Here is a 26,197-nt window from a genome sequence, read left to right as displayed (position 1 = left end):
CTCTTGCATTCTCATACACTAATGATGAAAAATCTGAAAGAGAAATTAAGGAAACGCTCCCATTTACCATTGCAAGATGAAGAATAAAATACCTAGGAACAAACCTACCCCAGGAGACAAAGACCTGTATGCAGAAAACTATAAGACACTGATGAAAGAAAGTAAAGATGATACAAACAGATGGAGATATATACTATGTTCTTGGATTGGAAGAATCAACATTGTGAAAATGACTATACTACCCAAAGCAATCTGCAGATTCGATGCAATCCCTATCAAACTACCAATGGTATTTTTCACAGAAGTCGAACAAAAAATTTCACAATTTGTATGGAAACACAAAAGACCCTGAATAGCCAAAACAATCTTGAGAAAGAAAAATGAAGCTGAAAGAATCAGGCTCCCAGACTTCAGACTATACTACAAAGCTTCAATGTATCTTTTAAACCACATAAAAATCTCTCTTGAAACAGTCGGGTATAAATTAAAATGAATAAAACCACGTTTGTGTTCATGAAAGTATTTGACACAAATAAGTGTTAGTGTATTACCCTGTGTAAGTATGGTTTCATAAAAATATAAGATATAAACATTATAACAAAAAATGCTTTATGTTTAAGGTGTTATATATGGGTAAAATTCTGTTAAGTATTATCCTTCAGTTTCTGTTGGAAATTTATTGAATGTTACCCAGTGAATTAGGGAAGAATATGCATAGACTTGTGAATATGAGAAAAATAGCTTAATGCTTATCTACAAAATCTTGTCTGAGATTGGAAATTATGTATACCTGTGATAAACTGTCTGAAGCTCCTGTAAGGATGATAAATAATAATGGAGAAGATGGAAGTTAAATGACAAATCTTTTCTATACTGGGCTAAATGCCATTTATAGCAGTTCTCTGTGAAATGTTTTATTGTCATGTAAATTATATGCCATTTTCAATCTGGCAGTTTTCAAATTGCTTCTCTTTTTTGCAAAAAAAAAAAAAGAAAAAGAAAAATATTCTGTTAATAATGGAAAACATTCTTTTCTGTTCTGGAGGGTTTGAAGATAATAGCTCTAAAATGTGAAATGCAATACAGTGTTCCAAATATGTAGTAACTCTGGGAACTCTATAAAAGTGAAATCCATCCACAGCTTTCCAGAACCTAATATCCACATCCACCAGGGGAATTATTAACCTTCTCTAATATCCCTAAGTAACTTTATTTCAAAAATATGTATTATAATCATTTTAGGAGAAATTAAAGTAATAGAAAAAGGAAAAAGTATGTCTCTATAGTACTGAAGCTGGTAATGCAAACCCACAGCATAAGCTATTTTTGTTTCAAAATGGGTAAGTGAAATAAGGGATGGGTATATTGTCTACACAGAAAAAAAAAACAACCTTGTTTTAACACATATTTCTCTTCTTTCAATTTTTAATGTTATATTTGAAAACTGTCAAGCATATTCAAAAGTAAATAGAATAGTATAACCAACTGGCATATATCCATCACCCAGCTTCAACAATTATCACTAATATTCACTATCTTGAAGTCAATTTTCTCTGATACTAATAATGCCTCTATTTCTTATGAATAGTTTTTCCTTGGTATACATTTTTTCGATCCTTTTCTTTTAACTTACCTGAATCTTTATATTTAAAATACTATTTTTGTAAGCAGCATTTTTGAGTCTTCCTTTTTAAAATCCAATCTAACAATCTCTGCTATTTAAATGGGGTATTTAGACATTTATAGTTAATGTAATTAAAGATATAGTTAGCTTTAAGTCTACAATTTTGCTATTTGTTTTCTACTTGTTATATTTGTTCTATATTATTTTCCCCCTCTTTTAGATTGAGTATTTTTAGTATTCTATTCTATCTCCAGTATTGTTTTGTTAACTATACCTCTTTGTTTTATTCTTTAGTGTTTTTTCTAGCATTTACAACATTCATCTATAACTAACCACAGTCTACCTTCAAATAATATTGTACCACTTCACATATACTGAAGAACCTTATAAGACTACACCTCTGTTTCCTCCCTCTCAATCTTTGTACTATTGCTGTCATATGTTTTACTTTTACATATTATAAACTTCACAATACTATTTTTGCTTCAAAGAGTTAACTGCTTTTAAGGAAAATTTTTTAAAAGAAAATATTATTTTATATTTATCCACATATTTAGCTTTTCTGAGTTCCATCTTGTATAATCTTCCTTTCTTATTTCTTGTAATGCAAATTTTCTAATGACAAATTTTTTTCAACTATTGTTTTAAACATTTTCATTTCATTTTTAATTTACTGAAGGACACTTAAATGAATATAGCTTTCTAGATTGCCTTTTTTTCTTTCAGCATTGTAAAATCCATTTTTTTCTACCTTGAATTGTTTCTAAAGAGGTCTTAAGCTTATTCCTCTATAAGTAATGTGTCTTTTATTCTCTGCCTGCTTTAAAGATTCTTTTCTTTATCACTTGTTTTCAGCAATTTTATCTTTATTATAGCTGCCATCTCTCTCCTCATTATATTCATGTTTTTCTTTAAACTCTTGAGCATATTTAAAGTAGTGCTTGAAAGTACTTATCTGTGAATTCCATCATTTCTATCATTTCTTGATCTTTTTCTATTGATTCATTTGTCTTCTGGTTTATGTATTACCTTTTTCTGCTTCTCTGCATGCCTAGTAATTTTTATTGGATTCTGAACATTATGAATTTTAGGCTTCAAATGTCTGGATTTAAACATTTTTCTTTAAAGAGTGTTGAGTCTTGTTCTGAAGGAAGTTAACTTACTTGCAGGTTAGGTTGATCCTTTTGAATCTTGTTAAGCTTCATTAGAGTCGATCTAGGGTAATTTTTATTCTAGAGCTAGTTTAACCCTACCATTAAAGAATTATCCTTCTGGGGTCTCCACCAAGTACCTCAATGTTCACCGAAGTCTCTACAGTTTGCTTGGTTGGAAATCAAATGTCTCCCTGCTTTGCATGAGCTCTGGGAACTTTTCAGCTTATTGCTTTTGAGCAGTTTCTTAACCAGCCTTGTGAAGTTTCCCCCTATGGATTTTCATCTTAGTATTCAGAAACAGACTCAAGGAGACTTCTATGAAGAATTCTTGAGCTTTTTTCCCCCATAATCTTTCTTCTAAGTTCTTTCCTTCAGAAATTCCAGCTGCCTCGGCCTCCTCCATCTCTGTCTCCTCAGAGACTACCTTGCTCTGCTTGGATTCCCTCTCCCTACTCCATAGTCAGGAAAGTGCCTTCAGAAAAACAGCCAGAGTGATCATTGAGCTTAAATAACTTGTCTCCTTTCTTTTAGGATTTACAAACTTTAACACTTCCTATCATTCAATGTCTTCAAACAGATTTCTTATATTTTGTCCACTTTTCTAGTTGTTTGCAATAGGAGGACAAGTTCGGCACCATTTACTCCATCGTAGCGTCAGAGGAAGTTTCAGTTCCAATAATTATCTACTCATGGCCAACCTTATTTTGTCTATACCTCCACCTCCACTCCCACCCCTCCAATTTTAAGTTGATGGTGGATGGGACAATTCCAACCACAATTATGAGTAACTAAAATAGGATTACCACTTGAAGGTTGATGTTGTGCCACAGATGCTAGAATGTACAGTGTGAACATTGGAACCTTCAACTTGACTTCAAATCCATGGTTCAGCTTATAGTCAATAGAGGTATATTTTGGTTTTTGTTTTTAAGTCATTTGAATTCACAATTCCAATATCAGTTACTGTGAAGCAAATTTATTAAAGTGACATTTATTTAGTTCTTCTTTTAGAAAGCCAGCATACTGGATATGAATTACAGATTCTTAGCACAAGTATCAATTAATGATTATCTAAATGTTATATTCTTGTTACTTATTCATATAGCTTAATTGGTTAAATAGTTGTTAGGCAAGAAAATTTAAAAAGCTAGTAATTCATCATTTTGACATCTGTTCTTTGGATATTACCCAAATTAAGGCATTTATTAGGTAATGTTCCTTCCTTAACCATTTTAATCACCTACAATAAGTGAACTAAACATTTCTACATGTTAAAATTTCCCAGTTTCAGAAGGCTGCAGAATAAATACTGTTAAATGGCAAAAAGTCTTTAAGACCCCAGCCACAATGCTGACCAATTGTAAACACCTTATAAAAATACAAGAGACTTGTATTTTCTGTCAGTGGAAGTGACATTTTAGTACACTTTTCTTCTAGGAAACAAAAGCAATTTTTTTTTAAATTCTTAGTAAACTCAGGAGGTAGTATAATGTGAGTCCTGGTGTTTTATTTTATTTTACTTTATTTTATTTTATTTTAGAGTTGTAATATAGCAATGAATGGAAAAGCTTAAGAATTCACAGCATTCTTCCATTTAAGCACAAAACTAGTGAGGCAGTATGGTGTAGTAAATGTTCACTAGAATTAGTGGCTAGGTTTTAATCCTAACTGCCAGTAACTTGCTGGCTTTGATTGAGCTGTAGTTCATTCATTGTCATGAATCCTATTAAAAAATAACTTATATCTCTCCATATATCTGACACTATTCACAGGAGAGTGATGAGAATGAGTAGTTCAATCACTAGAGATGTGAACTGTGGGAGCATAAATGTCATCAGTGTCTATGGCCTAGTTCAGTGGTTCTCAACACTAAGACCCAACACTACCATTTAAGTTGCTTTATTCTCTGTGTTTCGTTTGTGGGTTTTTTCCCCAAGTTTTTAAACATTTAAAAAATTATATACAGTAAAATTCAATTTTTTTGGTATACATGTCTATAATGTTTGACAAATTCATGCAGTCATATAGTAATCACTACCATAGTCAAGATTCAGAACAGCTAACATTGCCCCCCAAGAAATTCCCTCATGATGCCTTGTTGTAATTAAACCATCCTGGAAACCCACGGCGTTTGGTAACCATTGATGTATTCCCTGATTTTCTAGAATGTCACATAAATGGAATCACATAGTATATAGACTTTACAGACTGACCCAAAGCCGCCTTCTGTTTTTCCCCCTTTATGATCCTTTAATAGGATCCAAATGGATGCTTGCATCTACTTTAATGAAAAGTTTGGTTTCAAGGGAAGTAAGAAGATCAGAAGCTATTATATATAAAAGTACAGGAAAATGAGAAAAGCAGAGGTGTGATGTGATTTTTCCAAAACGTGGATAATTCTTGGTAAAGATCCAAGCAAAACCAAGTACAATCTTACTCTTCGCAGAATCTTACTATTGCCAGTAGTTGCATTTCTGGAAAATTCAGTGTATATTAAAAACTGTATGTTTATATGTAAAATGGAGCTAGGTTTCTAGGTTCATATAATTATAAACAGGTTTTCATCTACATGAATCTCCAATGGGGTCATCAAAAGATGTGTAGACTGTGGGACAATTCATGTGTGGTCCTGTCTCGTGCATAGCAGGACATCTACTATCCCTGCCCACACCCTGTAAGAGCCCAAAGTGCCCTCTAGTCGTTGTAACAACCAAAAATATCCCCACAAGGCATTTCTAAAATGCTTCCTAATGGGTGGCAGTTGAAACTCACTGGCCAAGATGAAGTAACTCTCATGCCATCCAATACTGTCAACTGGGATCAATGTTCACCAATCTTGTGATTACCAAGTGAATTCTGCAGATACCTTCATACCTTCATAGGAAAGGGAAGTCTTGGAATGCTGACTTTTGTATTCTAGTTTCCAAAAATAGATTCCGCCTGTTAGAGATTAACAAATTATCATTTTGGTTTATCCCGCTTCTGTTTTGAGTTTATCCTGAAACAGTCTCTGAGGACCTGATCAACTTGAAAGTGACAAAATTGAGATTTGTCTGCCCCAAATTAATTTCCTATTTTGTGTTAACTCTGCCAAGGAATTTTTCCCTCATTAGGTCTTACTTTCACAATTAGCTGATCTCCCTTGAAATTTTGAATGTGTCCTTTCAAAAATTCACAAGTGCATATTTTTAAAGGTTACTACAGGCCAAATGCTATTCAGTATTTTACCTAAATGAAGCCAGTCACATAAACTGGCATTGTTTGATTGTGATTATTCCCATGAATGGAAAGAATATGTATCATGTTCAGATGGTCCAGAGAAAAATGCCTCAGGAAACTTGAGTATTCTCAAGAATGAGTGCAAGATAGAAGAATTCAACCCTCATTGTGATTATCAGTTATTAATAAGGCAACTTCCACAATATATTTTATAAAAGGCCTTGGGAAAAGTTTTTTAATTATAAAGATAATTTTTTCATATGTGAGAAGAGTTTTTAGAGTCACAGTGTTTTCTAAGATGCTAGTTGATGCTGCTAGGGTTGCACAGATGATGAAGCTAGACCTATGCCCCCCATTGTCTATTAATGGTAGTTTTTATTGCCATAACCAAAGGGCAGAGCAAAATTTCCTCTTGGGCACAAGTTATATGGCTTCATGTAAATTAATGATAAATATTCAAGGCATTTGTGCCATTAGAATAAACTCTGTTAAGAATAAATTTTTGCAGACAGCCTGTAGTAACTTGGAAGAAGCTAGTAATTTACAAGAGGGAACCAACCATAGCCATGTGGATCCAAATATTGCATTAAGTCTTTCAGTGTATATTTTGCAGACGTTCATGAAGTACCTATTGTATTTCAGACGCGTTAAAGTGCCAGAAGCATTCCTTAAACTAAATCTGAGTTGAAGTAGCTAATCAAACAAAGTGTCCTCAAATATTCAATTGGTGGGGTGTGGAGAAGTGAGGAGGCTGTCTTGTTTCCACAATCCACATTTTTTCCATAACTCTACATTGCCTCCCAAGTGGCACTGAAAGCCCAAAGGAAAGGTGAAATTTTGTGGGAACTATAAATATATTGTAAACAAGGCTCCAAACAGCATGTAATCCCTTGGTATTCTTGCATAAATGAGAGTGGTCTTTGTAAAACCTGATTTTAATCAAGATTGTTGATAGCTAACCTCACATAATGCTATGGCAGACTCCAAAACAGTCATCATTCATGGAGGTACATGACATTTTGATTCAATCCCTTTGCTTGCAAAAAAAAGCCATTAAATATTTTTCAAACACAGTGAACTAGCTTTACTACTTTTTCTTATTAATACAGCTTTATTGTAAAAGATTTAGATAATACAACTAAACAAGATAAAGTGAAAATCTGTAGTAACGTAATCATTTAGAGTTAATCACTGTTAACATAAGTAGTGTCCAGATGTACACAAATATGTTAACATGCATAGACATATTTTAAACCATTCTGTAATTATACTATTGATTATACCATGATCATTCATGCTTTTTTCATTTAAAATAATGAGGATTTCTTTTAATGTCAACAAATTCCATTAGAACCCATTTTAACTTACATCGTGGCATTCTACTGTGTACTTGTTTGTTCAGTTTTGATGGGAATTATTTCTAATTATTTAATATAGTAAAGTTTGTCAAGAACATTCTTGTTCATATACATTTTATGCATATCTAATTATTTCATAAATTCTCAGAAGTAAACATTTCTGTTAAAGAGTATGCATATTGGGACTTCCCTGGTGGTGCAGTAGTTAAGAATACACCTGCCAATGCAGGGGACATGGGTTCATGCCCCGGTCCGGGAAGATCCCACGTGCCGCGGAGCGGCTAGGCCCATGAGCCATGCCCGCTGAGCCTGCGCGTCTGGAGCCTGTGCTCCGCAACGGGAGAAGCCACAGCAGTGAGAGGCCCGCGTACCGCAAGCTCTATGTCAAAACTGTCCTGCTGCTTTTTTGAGGCTCATTCTGAATGTAGCTCCTTCACATAGTATTTCTGTTACCCATGGAATTTTCCATTGCTTTAGGAGTCTGTGTTCTAGGATGTCTGTGTCTGTGATGACTTTCTGGCTGTAGGAATGGGTCAAGGACTGGAACTCAGATTAGCAAATAAGCTGGAGAGAAGAATCAAGGGAGGAAGGTTCATAGTGTTCTGGAGACTTCAGAGATCAGTGATCACAAGAAAAGCCTCCCACTCCTCTGTCCTGAGGACGGCCTCAGACATAGAGGTGAGCGAGCAGCTCCGCACCCAGGCATTGAGTCTTGGCTATTCAGACCACTGCTGCTGGAACTCATAAAATACCAGCTACGACTGGGGCTTTGCAGGTTACAAAGTGCTTTCACGTGAACTATCCAGTTATTGTTGAAACAACATATTTGTATTCTGAGTTCCTTTTCAGCAATTCTGTCTCTTGCCTGAGAAAATTACATTCCTGGATAGGTCCAACCTTTCTGTCCATCTCTCAGTCAACTCCCAGCTCCTACTTCATATCTCAATGCCTTCGTTCCTGACACAATTTCTCATACAGGGAATGTTTTCCTAGACTATCTGAGAGGAATTTTAATTAGGACTTTCATTGGGACCTGACTCTTTAATAATTTAAAAGGCCACAGTCATAAGCTGTATGTGTCATGGACACAGACTTGGAGTTAAACTTGCCTGAGGTATTTCCTTAGCTCTGCGGAGTTTTAGCTGTGTGACCTTATACACAGTACCTAACCTCATTGAGCCTCTTATATGAATATGCATAGTGACCCCCTGACAGAACTTTTGTGAGGAGTAAATTAATAAGACCAATGCCTCTTATATAGAAGTGACTAATGTGACTGTCAGTGTCCTTCATTCCTTTCACAAGAGTCCATATCTACTATTTTAGCAATAATTTTCGATATATAAGTAACTTTTTTGTTATAGAAATGTTAGAAAATAATGACGAGCAAATAAAATTAAAACAAGCAAAAAGAAAGTAAAAATAAGAGGAGAAAATAAAAACTTGAGATAGCTACTATTAATATTTTAAGGTTACATTAAATATTGAAATATTCAAATTGTTTTGCAACCAGCACTATCCACGTCCAGAACTTTTCATCACCCCAGACTGAAACTCTGTACCCATTAAACAATAATCCCTCATTCTCCCTCCCTTCCTGGTATCCACTGTTCTACTTTCTGCCTCTATGGATTTGCCTACTCCAGGAATATCATATTAGTGGAATCATACAATAATTGTCTTTTTGTGTCTGTCTTATTTCACTAAACATAATGTCTTCATGTTTCATCTATGTTGTAACATGCATCAGAATTTAATTCCTTTTAAGAAATTTGTTAATATTCCATTGTATGTTAATACCACTTTGTTTATCCATCGAAGGACATTTGGGATATTTCTACCATTTGACTATTGTGAATAATGCTGTAAACACTGGTGTTACTGTTAACATTTTGAAGTATTATCCCTGCAGTCATGTATTTTCACACACACACACACACACACACACACACGTTTTAAGTAGGTTCCCACAGTACATAATATTTGTAATGTGATTATTTTTCATTCAACAATATATCATAGATGTTGTTAAATGTGATTATGTAACTTTCCAATACTCCTAACTGTGCATAGTGTTTTTTTAATTTGTATTTAAACTAAAACTGATGATTGGACGTTTAGGTGGTTTCTAGTTTTTTACTACTATATGTAAAATAGCAGTGAACATTGTAGTTAAGTTTAAACATTTTTCTCTATGCTTTCTGCCTTCAATTCCTCCTTTTCTCAGGTAAATACTAACTCATATTTTTTTCTAGTATTTTGTTTCCTCTTTTATATTTAAATATATATAAATATTTACATTTATACATAAATATATGTATAACCTATCTGATGCTTATTTTGGAATGTGGTATGAAATAGAGATCTTTTATTTCCCAGCAGAAACCAGTTACCTCAATATCATTTATTCAATATTCCATGGCTTTCCTGCTGATATTCTGAGTGTCTGTCTCTAGTCTGCCTCTCCCTACTATATAAGTACAGGATGGTTCTGGTTATTCCATCGGGGCAAGTTTCTCATTTCTCATTAACATTTCAGAGCATTTTTTAAATTATTTTTGTGTGTTTATGTTACACATAATATATTACATAGAAACATTCTTTTCTTGGGGTTTTCTCATTCAAAATTATATTATGAGCTATCAGAAAGTATTTGGAAATGTCATTAAAAAAACATTTCTTAGACTTTTATTTTTGAAAACAGAAAAGCAAAGAGAAGAAAATTTAAATGGCTCATAGCATGTTACCTAAGTAATTTCTATTAACATTTCAAAAAGTAGAAATCAACTATATGTCTAAAAAATTTCAAATAATAGAGAAAAATAGAATTAAAAAATCCTCTCTCCCCAAGCTCTTCCTAAACCATAGTTCTTTTCACCAAAGGAAACTGGCATCAAGTTTCCTATGTATTTTTCCTGCAGATAAATGTATGTGTGTGTGTGGCAGACTATGTGTGCACGTGATGATGATGTCTGTGTTTTTGTATGTACATGTACATCTGTGCTTAAGTGTTTGTGTGTGTATTAATTTTTTATGTACACTAAGGAACACATACTACAAACACTGCTTTGCATCTTGCTTGCATCTTCTTCACTTCATAATGAATCTTGGAGAATTTTCATAATCAGCACAGAGTTTCTTTTTTCTGGATAATGGCTGCCTGATATTCCACTGAATACTGTACCATAATTTGTTTGACTACTTTCCTATTAATGGATCTTTAGATAGTCTCAAGTTTTTTGTTTCTTTGTCTTTTACCATTACAAAGAGAATATCTTTGTAAATGTATTTTGGTGGTGTTTTTCCATGTATAGTCATGGAATAAGTTCCTAACAGTGGAATTATTGAGTCAGAGAATATATGCATTTTGAATTTTTGATGGATATTGGAAAATTAGAAATTATTCTCCCAAACGGAGAAGTTGATTAACACGTTCATTAATAATATATGAGAGTTTCTGTTTGCCTATTTCCTTGACTATACTTTATATTCAGTTATTTAAAAATTTATTTAATTTTTAATTTATCTAATTTTATATTTGTCAATTTTTATATTTTTGACATCAGTAAAATAAAACAATATCTCATTGTTTTGGTTTGCACCTCTTCCATTATGAATGAAGTTAAGCACCTTTCAGCCTTTTGTATTTCTATTTCTGTGAAACAGAAATCTATATTGTTGTCCATTTTTCTACTAGCTGATATGGTAGGTATAAGCATTATTGGTAAGGATAAGCATTTTGGAAATTTGAAAATTATCCGTCTGTCTGTCATATATTTGCAGATATTTTCCCAAGCAATCTGTTTATGGTGTAGCTATTTTTATATTAATTGCTACATAGCTATTTAAAACATTTTTTCCGGCCAAATTTATTTATCTTTTCTTTTATAGCTTTCAAGTGTCTTGCTTAGAAAGGTCATTCCCACTCTAAGCTTATACATACATTCACCTATGTGTTCTATCTTTTATAATTTTGGTTTTTATATGATATAATAATTTTTAGTAAATTATTGAAATATACACACAGAAGAGTGAACAAATCATAAATTCTTTCAATGTAACGAATTTTCACAAAATAAACATTCCCATGTAGCAAACATCCAGATCAAGAAACAAAACATCCGGCTTCCCTGGTGGCGCAATGATTGAGAGTCCGCCTGCCGATGCAGGGGACACGGGTTCGTGCCCCGGTCCGGGAGGATCCCCCATGCCGCGGAGCGGCTAGGCCCGTGAGTCATGGCCGCTGAGCCTGCGCGTCTGGAGCCTGTGCTCCGCGATGGGAGGGGCCCCAGCAGTGAGAGGCCCGCATACCGCAAAAAAAAAAGAAACAAAACATTACCAACACCCTGAGGCACCTTTTACATCCCCTTCCAGTCATTACTCCGCTCCAAAGGTTTAACTTCTAATATTAGTTTTTCCTGTTTGGGGAATTTTAGTAATGGAATCATGCAGTATGTACCCTTTCGGTTTATTTAGCTCATCCTGATGTCTGTGAGAGTCATCTGTGTTGTGTGTAATTGTACTTTGCATATTCTCATTGCCGTGTAGTATTCCATCATACCAATAATAATAATTTATTAATTCATTCCACTGTTGATATTTGAGTTGTTTCCATTTGGAGGCCAAGATAAATAGTGCATGTCTTTGGATGGATAGGTGCACATTTTTTTTCTTGGGCTTATCCATAGGAGTGCAATCACTGAGCTTTACTAGCTATTTCCAAGCAGTTTGCCACAATGGTTGTACTAATTTACACTTTCATCAGCAGTATAGGTTTCACTTCTTCACCAACTTCATATAGTCTTTCTTTTTTAATTTTAAGCATTCTGAATGCAGTGAACTGGTTTCACTGTAGTTTTAGTTCTGATTGCTAATGAAGTTCAGCAGCTTTTCATGTGTTAATTGGCCATTTAGATATGCTCTTTTGTGAAGTGCTTATTCAAGCCTTCTGCCCATTTTTCTACCAGATTGTTTGACCTTTTTCTTATGAATTTATAGAAATTCTTTATATATTCTGGATAAGAGTCCTATACCCAAGTATCTTCCCCTACTTTATAGCTTGTCTTTTCATTCTCAATGCTATCTATTGATTTTTAAAAGTCTTAATTTTAATATCACCTAATTTACCAATTTTTTCCTTTATGGTTAGTGTTTCTTGTGTCCTGATGAAACATCAATGTTTTTTATTTCTTAAAAATTTTTTAAACAGATTTAATTAAATGCAGTTGCCATATAATAAACTGCACATATCTAAAGTATATGATTTGTTCAACTTTTGGGAGTGATGGATAATGGATTTTATCTTGACTGTGATGATAGTTTCATGGTTGAATACATAGGTCAGAACATTAATTTTAATAGTTCAATAATAATGCATCTTATGAAAGTGTTCTAATTTGTTTTCCATTTCTCTAATACTGGGCAGTACAATTGTTTTCCTTTTATTCCCAATTATAAAAAAATAGTGCTGTTAAATGTCATAGGGATGAAACAGCATGGATGAACAGAAAATAATGGGTATGGTTTGTGGAAGACAAGATATGCTAGGTTGCTTGGCAATGCCATCATGTGAGGAAAGAAGAGCAGAAGTGTTACATGCGCTGATGAGGAACCCTCAAGCTGTGCTGTGCTTCAGTAATGAGCTGTCATGTGTTGTGATGTACAGTTCTTAAGTGATAAAGTATGCAAGCAGCATAGCAAGAAGTGCTGGACTAGGGTGGTGACAGCTGCCTACTTTGAGAGAAACTGACTGAGCAGGAGAGAAACAACCTTTCTTCTTCGAAGTGGTTTTTAATTACAAGAGCATCTGCCCATTAAAAAAAAAATCAGAAAATATTTATGCATAAAGTGAAAAATAATTCCCTCATCCCAGTCTCACTCCTCATAGGTTACCCTTGGAAATATTTTGGTATGTAACCTTTTAGACATTTTCTCTGCATGGTTTTATATACGTATTAACCAGATAGATAGATAGGCAGATAGATATTGTGTTTGGTTTTTAAAAACAGGGCTGCATTAAAACAATGCTTGGCAACTTGCTCTCTTTACTTGCTATCTTGTGTCTTGTGGCTCCCTTTCCATACCAGTGTGCTACAGGGCTGCCTGCTCCCCTCTTTCTCCAAATGCAGCTCAGGGTGCCGCTGATATACCCTAGTCTCGGTCCCAACACCTGTCGTCACCAAAATAGCTCTGGCGGAGACCACAAGGCAGAGTGGTCAGCAGGATGGCAGTTTGCTGGGGTGAACGGGTGGCTGGGCAGTGACAAGATCCTCCTCTACAGCAGGCTTTGTCCTTGTTCCCACACAACTGCACTTCCAGGCTAAGGGATGGCTCAGCCCCCTCAGGCACCTTCCCACTCCCTGTCCCATGGCCTCTCCTCCAGGCCATGAGTAGCGAGTAGCAAACTTCTGGGCCTCCAGAAGCCCAGCAAGTCAAGTAAATGAGTGGAGCAGGCTGGAAAGAGGAGTATTGTAACTGTACTTACAGCACTACTCACACACATCCTCTTGGGAGGGAATATTGCCAGATGTCTCAGTTTTACTTGAGTAAGCCCCAAGAAGCCAAAAAAAAGCCTCAAGAACCTGAAAATCCAAATTTTTATGAAAAATCCTTTGATTTTCAAATGTCAGCACTTTAGTATTTTTGTTATTGGAATATAGTTGATATTTATATTCCAATGTTGTGTTAGTTTCAGGTGTACAGCAAAGTGAATCAGTTATACATGTACATATATCCACTTTTTTTTTAGATTCTTTTCCCATATAGGTCATTACAGAGTATTGAGTAGAGTTCCCTGTGCTATACAGTGGATCCTTATTAGTTATCTATTTTCTATATGGTAGTGTATATATGTCAATCCCAATCTCCCAATTTATCCCCCTTTGCCCCCCCGGGAACCATAAGTTTATTTCTACATCTTTGACTCTATTTCTGTTTTGTAAATAAGTTCATTTGCGGTACGCGGGCCTCTCACTGTTGTGGCCTCTCCCGTTGCGGAGCACAGGCTCCGGACACACAGGCTCAGCGGCCATGGCTCACGGGCCTAGCCGCTCCGCGGCATGTGGGATTTTCCCGGACCGGGACACGAACCCGTGTCCCCTGCATTGGCAGGCGGACTCTCAACCACTGCGCCACCAGGGAAGCCCACATGTATCTTTTTGAAATATGTTTTTTTCCAGATATATGGCCAGGAGAAGGATTGCTGGATCACATGGTAATTCTATATTTAGTTTTATAAGGACCCTCCATACTGTTCTCCATAACGGCTGTACGAATTTACACTCCCACTAGCATCGTGAGAGGGTTCCCTTTTCTCCATGCCCTCTCCAGCATTTATTGTTTGTAGATTTTTTGATGATAGACATTCTGACCAGTGTGAGGTGATACCTCGTTGTAGTTTTGTTGCATTTCTCTAATAATGAGTGATGTTGAGCATCTTTTCGTAGTATTTTAGTATTTTTGAATGTATCTAGGTCTACCATTTATTTTTAAAATAAACTTTACTTTTTAATTTTTTTAAATAAACTTTATTTTTTAGAACAGTTTTACATTTACAGAAAAATGGCAACGATAGCACAGAGAGTTCCATAAATCCCACACCCAGTTTTCCTTCAATTAACATTTTACATTAATATGGTATATTTGTCACAGTTAATGAGCTAATATTGATACATTATTATTAATAGTTTATTCAGATTTCCTTAGTTTTTATCCGATGTCCTTTTTCTGTTCCAGAATCCCATCCAGGATACCTCATTACATTTACTTGTCGTGTGTCCTTGGGCTCCTCCTGGCTGTGACCATTTCTCAGACTTTCCTTGTTTGTGATGACCTTGACAGTTTTAAGGATTACTGGTTAGGTATTTTGTAGAATGTCCTTCAATTGTGTTTTTCTGATATTCTTCTCATGATTAGACAGAAGTTATGGGTTTTTAAGAGAAGACCACTGAGGTGAAGTTACCATTCTCATCACATCTTATCCAGGGTATATACTATCAACATGACTTATCACTGTTGATGTTGACCTTGATCACCTGGACAAGATCACCCATGTCTGTTAGGTCTCTCTGCTGTAAAGTTACTCCTTTTACCTCTTTCCATATGGAACTCTATGAAAGGAAGTCACTATGCGTAGCCTACGCTTAAGAGTGGGGACAGCCATAAAAAGAAACGAAATTGAGCTATTTGTAATGAGGTGGATAGACCTAGAGTCTGTCATACAGAGTGAAATAAGTCAGAAAGAGAGAGACAAATAGCATATGCTAACACATATATATATGGAATTTAAGAAAAAAAATGTCATAAGAACCTAGGGGTAAGACAGGAATAAAGACACAGACCTACTAGAGAATGGACTTGAGGATATGGGGAGGGGGAAGGGTAAGCTGTGACAAAGCGAGGGAGAGGCATGGACATATATACACTACCAAATGTAAGGTAGATAGCTAGTGGGAAGCAGCCGCATAGCACAGGGAGATCAGCTCGGTGCTTTGTGACCTCCTGGAGGGGTGGGATAGGGAGGGTGGGAGGGAGGGAGACGCAAGAGGGAAGAGACATGGGAACATATGTATATATATAACTGATTCATTTTGTTGTAAAGCAGAAACTAACACACCATTGTAAAGCAATTATACTCCAATAAAGATGTTAAAAAAAAAAAAAAGAGTGGGGAGTTATGCTCCACCTCCTTGAGGACAGTGTCTCTCCATAAATTATTGAGAATTCTTCTCAGCACAATTTCTATAACCAACTCCTACTTCCCTTTTTGGCTTCATCCATCCCTCTCTCCCCCACTCCAGGCTCATCACATTGCAGATCAGTACATTCAGGTTCTGGATGGTACCATTCCTTCTCTCATCTCTGTTCTCACTATTGCTGGACATCACTTGTCTCTCTCCCTTACATGTTCAATTCCCCTTTAACCTTCAGAACTGCTTACTCAAGTACCCTGGCCCCTAGGAAGTCCTACCAGAACCCAGTCTGCATTAGGGGACTTTTCTCCCAGTCCCAAAATACCCTGTGCACATCCCCATCCTGGCATTCATTCTTCTTTATTGTTCATTCTTAACAATCTCCCCTGTTAGACCGAGAGTTCAAGAGCAGGGGCTGTATTTTTATTTGCCTTCCTATCCCCTGTTCCTGTACAGTGCATACATCAGACAGACACACAGTCAGTGTTTTTTTTAATGAATGAATGAATGAACTATAAAACTTTCAGAATCCCAGATATGAGATTTCTCCTTTGAATTTCCAGTCCTTTTGTCTTATCAACAATCATTGTATTCTGCCTTGAATTACGGTCACTTGGGTACTTATCTTATTCATTTAAATAGCTCCAGTGGTCTTCAAGGGCTGGGATTGTGTTTTGTTTCTCATGTAGTTTCGTGATATTTTTCACTGGCTTTGTCTCTCCTGTTGTTTCTAGGACAGTGTCTTGCACAAAATGGGTGTTTAATAAATATTTGTTGAATGAGTGAATGAGTTAATGAACAAATACATGAAGTTGCCTGCAAATGTAATTCACAAGAATTAATTACACAAGGAAAGGAAGGATAATGGACTGGAAAAATAAATGGTCGGATTTTCAACTAAATGAAGTTAACTCCCAACACCTCCTAGCATATTATTTCCAACATTTTATCATGTGCAAATATTGTTGCATTTCTATTTGAGCAGAGAAATTTTAAAACATGACTTTTTTGAATGAAAAAGCCTCTTTGCTCTTTAACAATAGAAGGGAGAGTCCAGCCTGAATCAACTCTTAGGTGGACCTTCCCCCCAAAGATACACCATATTACTCTTGAAAATAGCTGACTGGTTCCTTCCTTCCCTTTAAAAACCAAAAGAGCCCCAATCCAATATTTTTAAATAACACTTTTCTCTATCATAAAATGTAATTTTTCTAAGTGTCCACTGCTGGGGAGAAGCAAACAGAGACCCGTTGTTCTGGAAAGAAAAATTCCTTACAGCACGATATACTACCAGTATCACCAACACCAAATTCAACTGTTGCAGAAAGACCTCACTCAGGGGAAGGTGAATTAGGAGAGAATTTAGTCCCTCTTTTTCTCTACATAAAAAGTAAATTTTATGAAGGCTATTTCTCAGTTAGTATTTGATTAGAACAACCTGTAGAGGGCGTCCTTGCATCAAGAGCCGTAGGGGTTTGAACACTACTGAGGGAAAAATATATTTTCAATTAAAACGACAACTTTCTGGAGTAAAGGAAGATGTCCACTGTGTTGCAAAAGTATTATCTTTAACTGGGGGACAACTGGCATTACAATGCTAAAGTGCTTTAAGGGTTTCGGAATGTATATGAATACATTACATAAATGAATATTCACTGAAATAAAAACTCATGAAATCTTTGAAAAGAGGTAAATGTTATTGTAAAGAAGAATGGCTGTGAAGCTTTGGATGCAGACAGACTTAATTATGATTTACTTATCAGTGGAGGTATAGTGGTTAAGAGAATAGGCTTTGAAACCAGAGTGCCTGGAAATTTGAACCCTGACTCTGCCTCTGACCCGGTAAGTAACCATAGTTACCACTGGGTAACCACAGTCAACTAACTTACTGGATCTTTTTGAGCCTTGTTTCCCCATCAATAAAATGGGAATAATAATAGTACCTATTTAAAAGACTTGTGAGGTCTAAGTAAGCACTTTAAAGTAGTTTTACAATTAAAACACAAAGTTCAAATCCATTGTAGATTTCGTCTAGTTCTTTTCAAAGATCAACAGTTGCACGGTTGAAAATATTTCATAATTGGAAATACACATATTCTGTTCTTTTTAATAACTTCTCATGACCCATCGCTTAGCTGAATTCATGCACGTGTTCCGCTTCTCTTCCGTTGTTGCCGGTTTGCTCTCCCCTCTTGAGATATCCACTTCTGCAAGGGACTGGGTGAAACAACACGCCCAGCCCCAGATGCTCAATCCTTGGGACATTTGTCCAGCATTCGGATGCCAAAAAATACAGAAGTAAACAACTCTTTTCTGAGTCTGAAATCTAAGTTAAAAAAAATTTTAAAACCTTTGCTTCCGTTTTCATTGCTCATCCAAGGGATTAGGCAGGGGGCAAAACAAATCCTCTCTGCTGGGGTCGAGTCGGTGTGGCTGGGCTGGAGCCCACTGCCAGCCAACTACTCTTCCCACAGGCAAGGCCAGATCCTTGGTGTTGCTCTAAAGCGCCTGCGATTTCAGTACCAGCGCGGCACGCCTCCAAATTTCTTAAAATACCGGCAACTATGAAGCTATTCACAACTTTTGGGAGCCCTACCCCAGCAGGTCAGGTAAGCCTGTCATCCAGAGCTCAGGGAACTCTTCCAAGTGCTTCCGGTGATCAGGGAGAAGAGCCTCCACAGCTGTTAAAAAGCATCCTCCATGGTGTCAGGCAAGTGAGCAATGAAACCCCACGCCCCCGCCAACCTGAGCGCCAGCCATCAGGGAACCACTGGATGGTCGAGTCTTGGGTTTTAAATGGATGGGAATGCGCCGTGTCAGCTTAGCGCGGATGGATGAGGATAGGGTTTGCAGGAGGAATGACAGTAGCGGAAAGGGAGAAGTGGAGGAATATGCGCCTTCATTTAGCCCCGGAGTACAAATGGGAGTTATCATCATCATCACCTGCGCTCAGTCAAGCCCTGTGAAGTCAGTTCACCCCACTTCCCTCCATTCATGCCTCGTCTGGCCAGAGGCAGAAGCGAGGGACGTCCCAGAGGCGCCTTTGAGCGCCCTTCTCCGCAGCTCCCTCCACCACGTGCGCCTTTCGTGCGTGCTCCCACGCGGCGCACAGTGGCGTGGACGCGGCCTCCGGGGTCCCGTGCCGCCCCACCCCCGTGCGTCTCCCCAGCGCCGCCCAGTGGCGGCCGACTGGGCCGAGTGCCTCCTCGTTCGCACCGCACTTGCGCCGGCCCTTCCCGCTCTTCCTCTCCCGCTGTATTTAACCCTCTGACTGTTGGCCTCACTCGGCGGGCTGGCATCTCCTGCTTTGCCAGTCTTGCGTCTCTGCTCTCCCCTGTTCCTCCTGCGCCCCCGCCCCCCACCCCCGTCTTGCCCCGCTCTCGCCGGTTCTTCCACTCCCTTCTCCTCTTCCTCCTCGCGCTCACCCGGGCTCACTCGCATCAGAGCCGAGAGGCTACACGCCCAGCTGACTACGCGGGAACGGCTCCGGTTGAGAGACAGCTTAACGGCTGCAGGTTGGGTAGGTGCGGCAGGAGTTTCAGCTGCGAGAGCCACCAGCCAGGAGGTCCGGAGTAGTATGGCCCGGAGAGGCGCCTTCCCTGCCGCCGCGCTCCGATTCTGGAGCATCCTCCCGTGCCTGCTGGTGCTGCGGGCGGAGGTCGGGCAGCCGCCGGAGGAAAGCCTGTACCTGTGGATCGATGCTCACCAGGCGAGAGTGCTCATAGGTAAGGTTTACGCGCCTAACACGGGAGCTTCTGCTTCTTCCCCTGCCAGGGTCTTCACTCTGTGTCCAGCTTTTCCATTAAAGGAGGAGAGATGCATACATTTAGTATGTTTTCAAAGCTTAATTTCCAAGGAAGATTGGTCTCCCCCTTTTAATTAGCTTTTTTCCATCTAAAAGCGTATAAACTTCTCTCTCAAGAAACCTAAGCTGATCTAGTGTTCTGATCATGCTGTTGCTAGTTTCTACAATCCTGCGTTTTCAGGTGGACCCAGCATTTGCTAGCACCAGTTAACTCCACGTCCACTCCTTTTCCCCGAAAGCATGCGTCTTTGGTATCATTCTTATCACCCACAGGAATATCAGTTGGTACGAAGGCAGGTGCCTTGTGAAAAGAAATGACCCATTACTAATTCTTTGGTGTTCTTTTTGCGTGCAAGTTCTCATTTGGATGCTTTTAAGTCCAGCTAGTTTGATAGTTTTATTTGTTTTTTTAACACCAGGATTTGAAGAAGATATCTTGATTGTTTCAGAGGGGAAAATGGCCCCTTTTACACATGATTTCAGAAGAGCACAACAGAGAATGCCAGCCATTCCTGTCAATATCCATTCCATGAATTTCACTTGGCAAGCTGAAGGGCAGGTGAGTTATGTTAACCAGAAAGGTTGAAGAAAATTACCCTTTAATATTTACAGCACCTGATGGCAGGTAGAAATAATACTATATAGTGTGTAGTCGGCTACATTTTTTTTTACAGTTTTTAAGAGTGATTTCTCATCTAATTTCCAAAGCATATGAAGAGTTAACTCCCATTTATTTAAACATGTCACATAAATTAAAGATTCCCAAAAGAAAGGGGTAGGCAAAGTGCCTAAGATCACTATTTTGATAAGTCTCAATGTCTTCAGGCTGCTGGAAATATAATGACCTCAAATACCAACATTACTTTTTTTTCTGTGTTCACTGACATTGAAATTTAGCATAATATTTAAGACTTTTTTCTGTAGTATATACCAACCACCTGCGACATTGTTTACAACAATGTCATTGTTTAGAACAATGTCACAGGTGGTTGGTATATACTACAGAAAAAACAAATTTTAAAGTCGATAAGTATTTTTGACATTGTGCCTTTGAAAAAAATTGGTATGTTGAGTGTTATTCACTGGAATGATGTGAACACTATATATTTCTGGCAAGAATTCACAGACTCAAAAAGTGTCATATAAGAATGTTTGTAACATATTGCAAGCTACTGTTTTTTAAATACTTTCATATGGAAAAAGAAAACTACACTATATTTTTATGAAGTGTTCTTTTTATTTCTTAGCACATTAGCATCTTTTGTATGTTACCTTTTGTAGAGGTTCAGTATTTCATAAATGACCTAATTTGGGAAGGAAAGGGAGAATAAACATTATGTGAGTTTAGTTTCTTTTGTGCAGTTGGAGAATTTACTCTAGAGGACAAATGGTAAGTAAATTCTTTTGCTCGTTAGCTGGTAAAGTGTATCTACTTATGAAAATCATTGTAGTTATAATTAAAGTCACATTTTCAGGTCTTTTTATTCTAAAACTGTTTAAATGGATATCTTCATAAAGAATGTGATCCAGAAAACACTTTATAAAAAGTAGCTATTTTGAATTGAGACACCACTAGTGTTCCCTCTAATTACGTGTTGTAGTATGGGCGTGACCATTTTAGCTGCCTTTTTTCCTTCACGTCTGTTCTCTCATTTTTCCTTTCTAAAACAGATCAAATCTAGACCCTTCAACACTTCCATTGTCATAAAGGAATAGATGTTTTGGATCCACTAAAGTTCCTAACAGGAAGGTCATCTATTCTAATACCCCCATTCTGCAGATAAGTTCATTGAGGCTCCTGTTGCTCTATAGGGAGAGTATTCCTCTTTTTTTTTTTTTTCCTACAGTTTCCTCTTCATAGATACTTTATGGACAACTAATTTTGAAATATTATGAAATCAGTAATAAATCAGTGAATGACCTTTTATTATCTCCTTTTCTTTTTCACCTGAATCTATTGTGTGGGATCAATATTTTTAAAAAGAACATTTTCTTTACTTCTAAAGAAAATGGATTTGTAAGAACCATTAGAAGGTAGTTTGACTTGCACCCCTCCTTAGCTGAAAGGGTTCAGTAACTGCACTTGAAGTAGAAAATGTCAGTAGCTCTGATTGATTGATCAATTTATTTATTTCTCCTCTGAGTTTGTCTTCTGAAGAATGAAATTTGAAGCAAAGACTTAAGTTCCATGCTCTCTCCCCTTTGCAAACGTTGGCATATTATTCAGTACAAAATGGATTGCATATCAAACAATCTCAGGACTATTTCTTGTAGGGGATTAGAGAAGATGGTAGAACTGGCATGGAGATGAAGCTTCTAGAATCTTTCCCTCTCTTGTTTAGGTGTTGATTACCCATGGGGATTATGCAGGCCAATATTAGCACCTCAGTTATCTTACTCTTTATGTCCAGTCTGCTCCAGATAGGTTACCACAGGTAACTGTGTGAAATCTGGTATGGTTTTTTTGGAGCAGTGTGGCATACTGGGAAGGGGGAAAGGATCTACACAATGCCAAACAGCAAAATGTTTTAAAATATTATTTAAATTTGACTAATGCCAATAAAGTTCTGTGATTCCAGCACCATAATTTTTGAAATGCACGGAAATTTTGAATATGAGAAAAATGCCTTCAATGTCAATTAAGTATTTTGAAAGGCATCTTTGGCTAAAGCCAAACCGCATCAAAATATCTACATGGAAAATGAAAAGTTCATTCCATTATCTAGTTATTTCATTCAAAAGAATATCAAACATTTAGGGATTTCAACACAAGCAAAATACATAGCTGATTAATGAAATTTTAAACTTAATATTTAAGTGTTTTGGAAACATGTGGGAAAAGTTAAAATAACTTTAGGATTAAGATCTAGCAGAGGCAGTAGGTGTTATCTACTTCCAATAAAGTATTGTCCAGTAACCCAAGGGGTCCTTGGAGCCACTTAAAATAACTTTCATGTTCTACTTCAAACAAATGCAAATAAAAAGTACAGTGAGAATCATTTCCTCACATCACATTGGTCAAGTTTTTTAAAAGTGTTTTTAGTATGTGGAGAATTATGCATACTTATTTGTAGCTGATGTGTATGTTAGCCTTTCTGCAGGGCAATTTGACTTTGATGGCAAAAGGCTTGACATAGATCCTTTGACTAGGAAATTTTACTTCCAGAGATTCCTCCTAAGGAAATAATCATGGATATGAATAAAGTTTTTGGTGCAAGCCTGTTCCTGGTCATGCTATTTATAAAAGTGAAAAACGGCAGAACCTAGAGGTCTGTGATAGTGGCAAGAAGCATTAATAAGAATATTCTAGACATCTACTCAATGCTATGGAAGGATGTTCATGACAAATTAAGTCAGTCGTCTATAACAGTATATTCTGTTTGGTTCCATTACAAAATATGTGGGCAGACATAGGAAAACATGTCTGATAAAGGTCTAATCCTCCAAGGTGTTCACATTAGTTATATCTACATGTATTATGTTTTGGTTTTTTCCACAGTGAATGTGTATTGGTTTGTAATTTTAAAAATTATTTTACATTAAACACATGTAAAAAGTTGCACTTTAGAGTTTAAAATTGTACGATGTTCTGTATTGTAAATAGTTTATTTCATTTATTATGCAGTATCATTTATCCACTACATATCACTCACAAAACGGTAAAAGAATTTGATTTCATGGCCGATTGTAACCTATGTAGCCCAAATTTGCTAATGTTTACCTTATTCTTACCTACCAGTTTCTTATGAAATCTTCAAAAATCTGCTTTGCAAAGCTTTTCTGCCTGAAATCCAATTCCCTGGCCTCTTCCTCTTGCTGTAATCCTCATTTTCCATGGACAACCCTGTCTCTACTTTATCTGCAATTTAAAATATTCATTTTCTGACATGCTCCTTCTCAAGGCTTTTTTTTTTGGCTGCACTGGGTCTTCGATGTGGCGTGTGGATTCTTCTTTGTTGTGGCGTGCGGGCTTCTCTAGGTGTGGCACATCTCAAGCCTTTTAGATTAGAGAAGAATTTCTACTACAGAGGCTGAGGCTTAAAGGATTTTTGGTAATTAAAGTGAAAATACTCTTTATTACTGTACATAACTTACAATAGTTGATATTTTTCAATGAGGCATTCCTTATTCTAATTTTCCCCTAAATTTGAGACAAACAACAAGGACCTACTGTATAGCACAGGGAACTATATTCAATATCTTGTAGTAACCTATAATGGAAAAGAATCTGAAAAAGAATCTATATATCTGAACCACTTTACTGTACACCTAAAACTAACACTATATTGTTTCTTTTAAGTGTGCACTACAGTATTTTATTTTTTTAAACAGCTTTATTGGAGTATAATTGCTTTACAATGGTGTGTTAGTTTCTGCTTTATAACAAAGTGAATCAGCTATACATATACATACATCCCCATATCTCCTCCGTCTTGCGTGTCCCTCCCATCCTCCCTATCCCACCCTCCCTATCCCACCCCTCTAGGTGGTCACAAAGCACTGAGCTGATCTCCCTGTGCTATGTGGCTGCTTCCCACTAGCTATCTACTTTACATTTGGTAGTGTATATATGTCCATGCGACTCTCTCACTTCATCCCAGCTTTCCCTTCCCTCTCCCCATGTCCTCAAGTCCATTCTCTATGTCTGCGTCTTTATTCCTGTCCTGCTCCAGTTTCCTCAGAACCATTTTTTTTTAAGATTCCATATATATGTGTTAGCATATGGTATTTGTTTTTCTCTTTCAGACTTACTTCACTATGTATGACAGACCCTAGGCCCATCCACCTCACTACAAATAACTCAGTTTCGTTTCTTTTTATAGCTGAGTAATATTCCATTGTATATATGTGCCACATCTTCTTTATCCATTCTTCTGTCGATGGACAGTTAGGTTGTTTCCATGTCCTGGCTATTGTAATCAGAGCTGCAATGAACATTGTGGTACATGACTCTTTTTGAATTATGGTTTTCTCAGGGTAAAGGCCCAGTAGTGGGATTGCTGGGTCGTATGGTAGTTCTATTTTTAGTTTTTAAGGAATCTCCATACTGTCCTCCATAGTGGCTGTATCAATTGACATTCCCACCAACAGTGCAAGAGGGTTCCCTGTTCTCCACACCCAATCCAGCATTTATTGTCTGTAGATTTTTTGATGATGACCATTCTGACTGGTGTGAGGTGATACCTCATTGTAGTTTTGATTTGCATTTCTCTAATGATTAGTGATGTTGAGCGTCCTTTCATGTGTTTGTTGGCAATCTGTATATCTTCTTTGCAGAAATGTCTATTTAGGTCTTCTGCACATTTTTTGATTGGGTTGTTGGTTTTTTTTGATATTGAGCTGCATGAGCTGCTTATAAATTTTGGAGATTAATCCTTTGTCAGTTGCTTCATTTGCAAATATTTTCTCCCATTCTGAAGGTTGTCTTTTCGTCCTGTTTAGGGGTTCCTTTGCTGTGCAAAAGCTTTGAAGTTTCATTAGGTCCCATTTGTTTATTTTTGTTTTTATTTCCATTTCTCTAGGAGGTGGGTCAAAAAGGATCTTGCTGTGATTTATGTCATAATGTTCTGCCTATGTTTTCCTCTAAGAGTTTTAAAGTGTCTGGCCTTATATTTAGGTCTTTAATCCATTTTGAGTTTATTTTTGTGTATGGTGTTAGGGAGTGTTCTAATTTCATTCTTTTACAGGTAGCTGTCCAGTTTTCCCAGCACCACTTATTGAAGAGGCTCTCTTTTCTCCATTGTATATTCTTGCCTCCTTTATCAAAGATAAGGTGATCATATGTGCATGGGTTTATCTCTGGCCTTTCTATCCTGTTCCATTGACCTATATTTCTGTTTTTGTGCCAGTACCATACTGTCTTGATTACTGTAGCTTTGTAGTATACTGTGAAGTCTGGGAGCCTGATTCCTCCAGCTCTGTTTTTCGTTCTCAAGATTGCTTTGGCTATTCAGGGTCTTTTGTGTTTGCATACAAATTGTGCAATTTTTTGTTCTAGTTCTGTGAAAAATGCCATTGCTAGTTTGATAGGGATTGCATTGAATCTGTAGATTGCTTTGGGTAGTAATTTTCACAATGTTGATTCTTCCAATCCAAGAACATGGTATATCTCTTCATCTGTTTGTATCATCTTTAATTTCTCTCATCAGTGTCTTACAGTTTTCTGCATACAGGTCTTTTGTCTCCTTAGGTAGGTTTATTCCTAGATATTTTATTCTTTTTGTTGCAATGGTAAATGGGAATGTTTCCTTAATTTCTCTTTCAGATTTTTCATCATTAGTGTGTAGGAATGCAAGAGATTTCTGTGCATTAATTTTGTATCCTGCTACTTTACCAAATTCATTGAT

The 26,197-nt window shown here is 37.0% G+C and overlaps 1 protein-coding gene across 1 annotated transcript in view; it reads left to right on the top strand.

Annotated features, from left to right (window-relative positions):
* Positions 1 to 19,622: 19,622 nt before the first annotated feature.
* Positions 19,623 to 26,197, top strand: part of WIF1 (WNT inhibitory factor 1) — an 87,195-nt gene continuing 80,620 nt past the window's right edge. Inside the window, exons 1-2 of the mRNA XM_029204656.1 lie at positions 19,623 to 19,770; positions 20,270 to 20,409. Coding sequence (XP_029060489.1) covers positions 19,623 to 19,770; positions 20,270 to 20,409 — 288 coding nt within the window. The remainder of the gene's footprint in view (positions 19,771 to 20,269; positions 20,410 to 26,197) is intronic.

This window comes from Monodon monoceros, unplaced genomic scaffold, assembly GCF_005190385.1.
Source record: "Monodon monoceros isolate NGI ecotype Baffin Bay Population unplaced genomic scaffold, NGI_Narwhal_1 Super_Scaffold_6, whole genome shotgun sequence".
NCBI lineage: Eukaryota > Metazoa > Chordata > Mammalia > Artiodactyla > Monodontidae > Monodon > Monodon monoceros.
The sequence above is the reverse complement of the archived record's forward strand: the minus strand, read 5'-3'. Positions and strand labels throughout refer to the sequence as shown.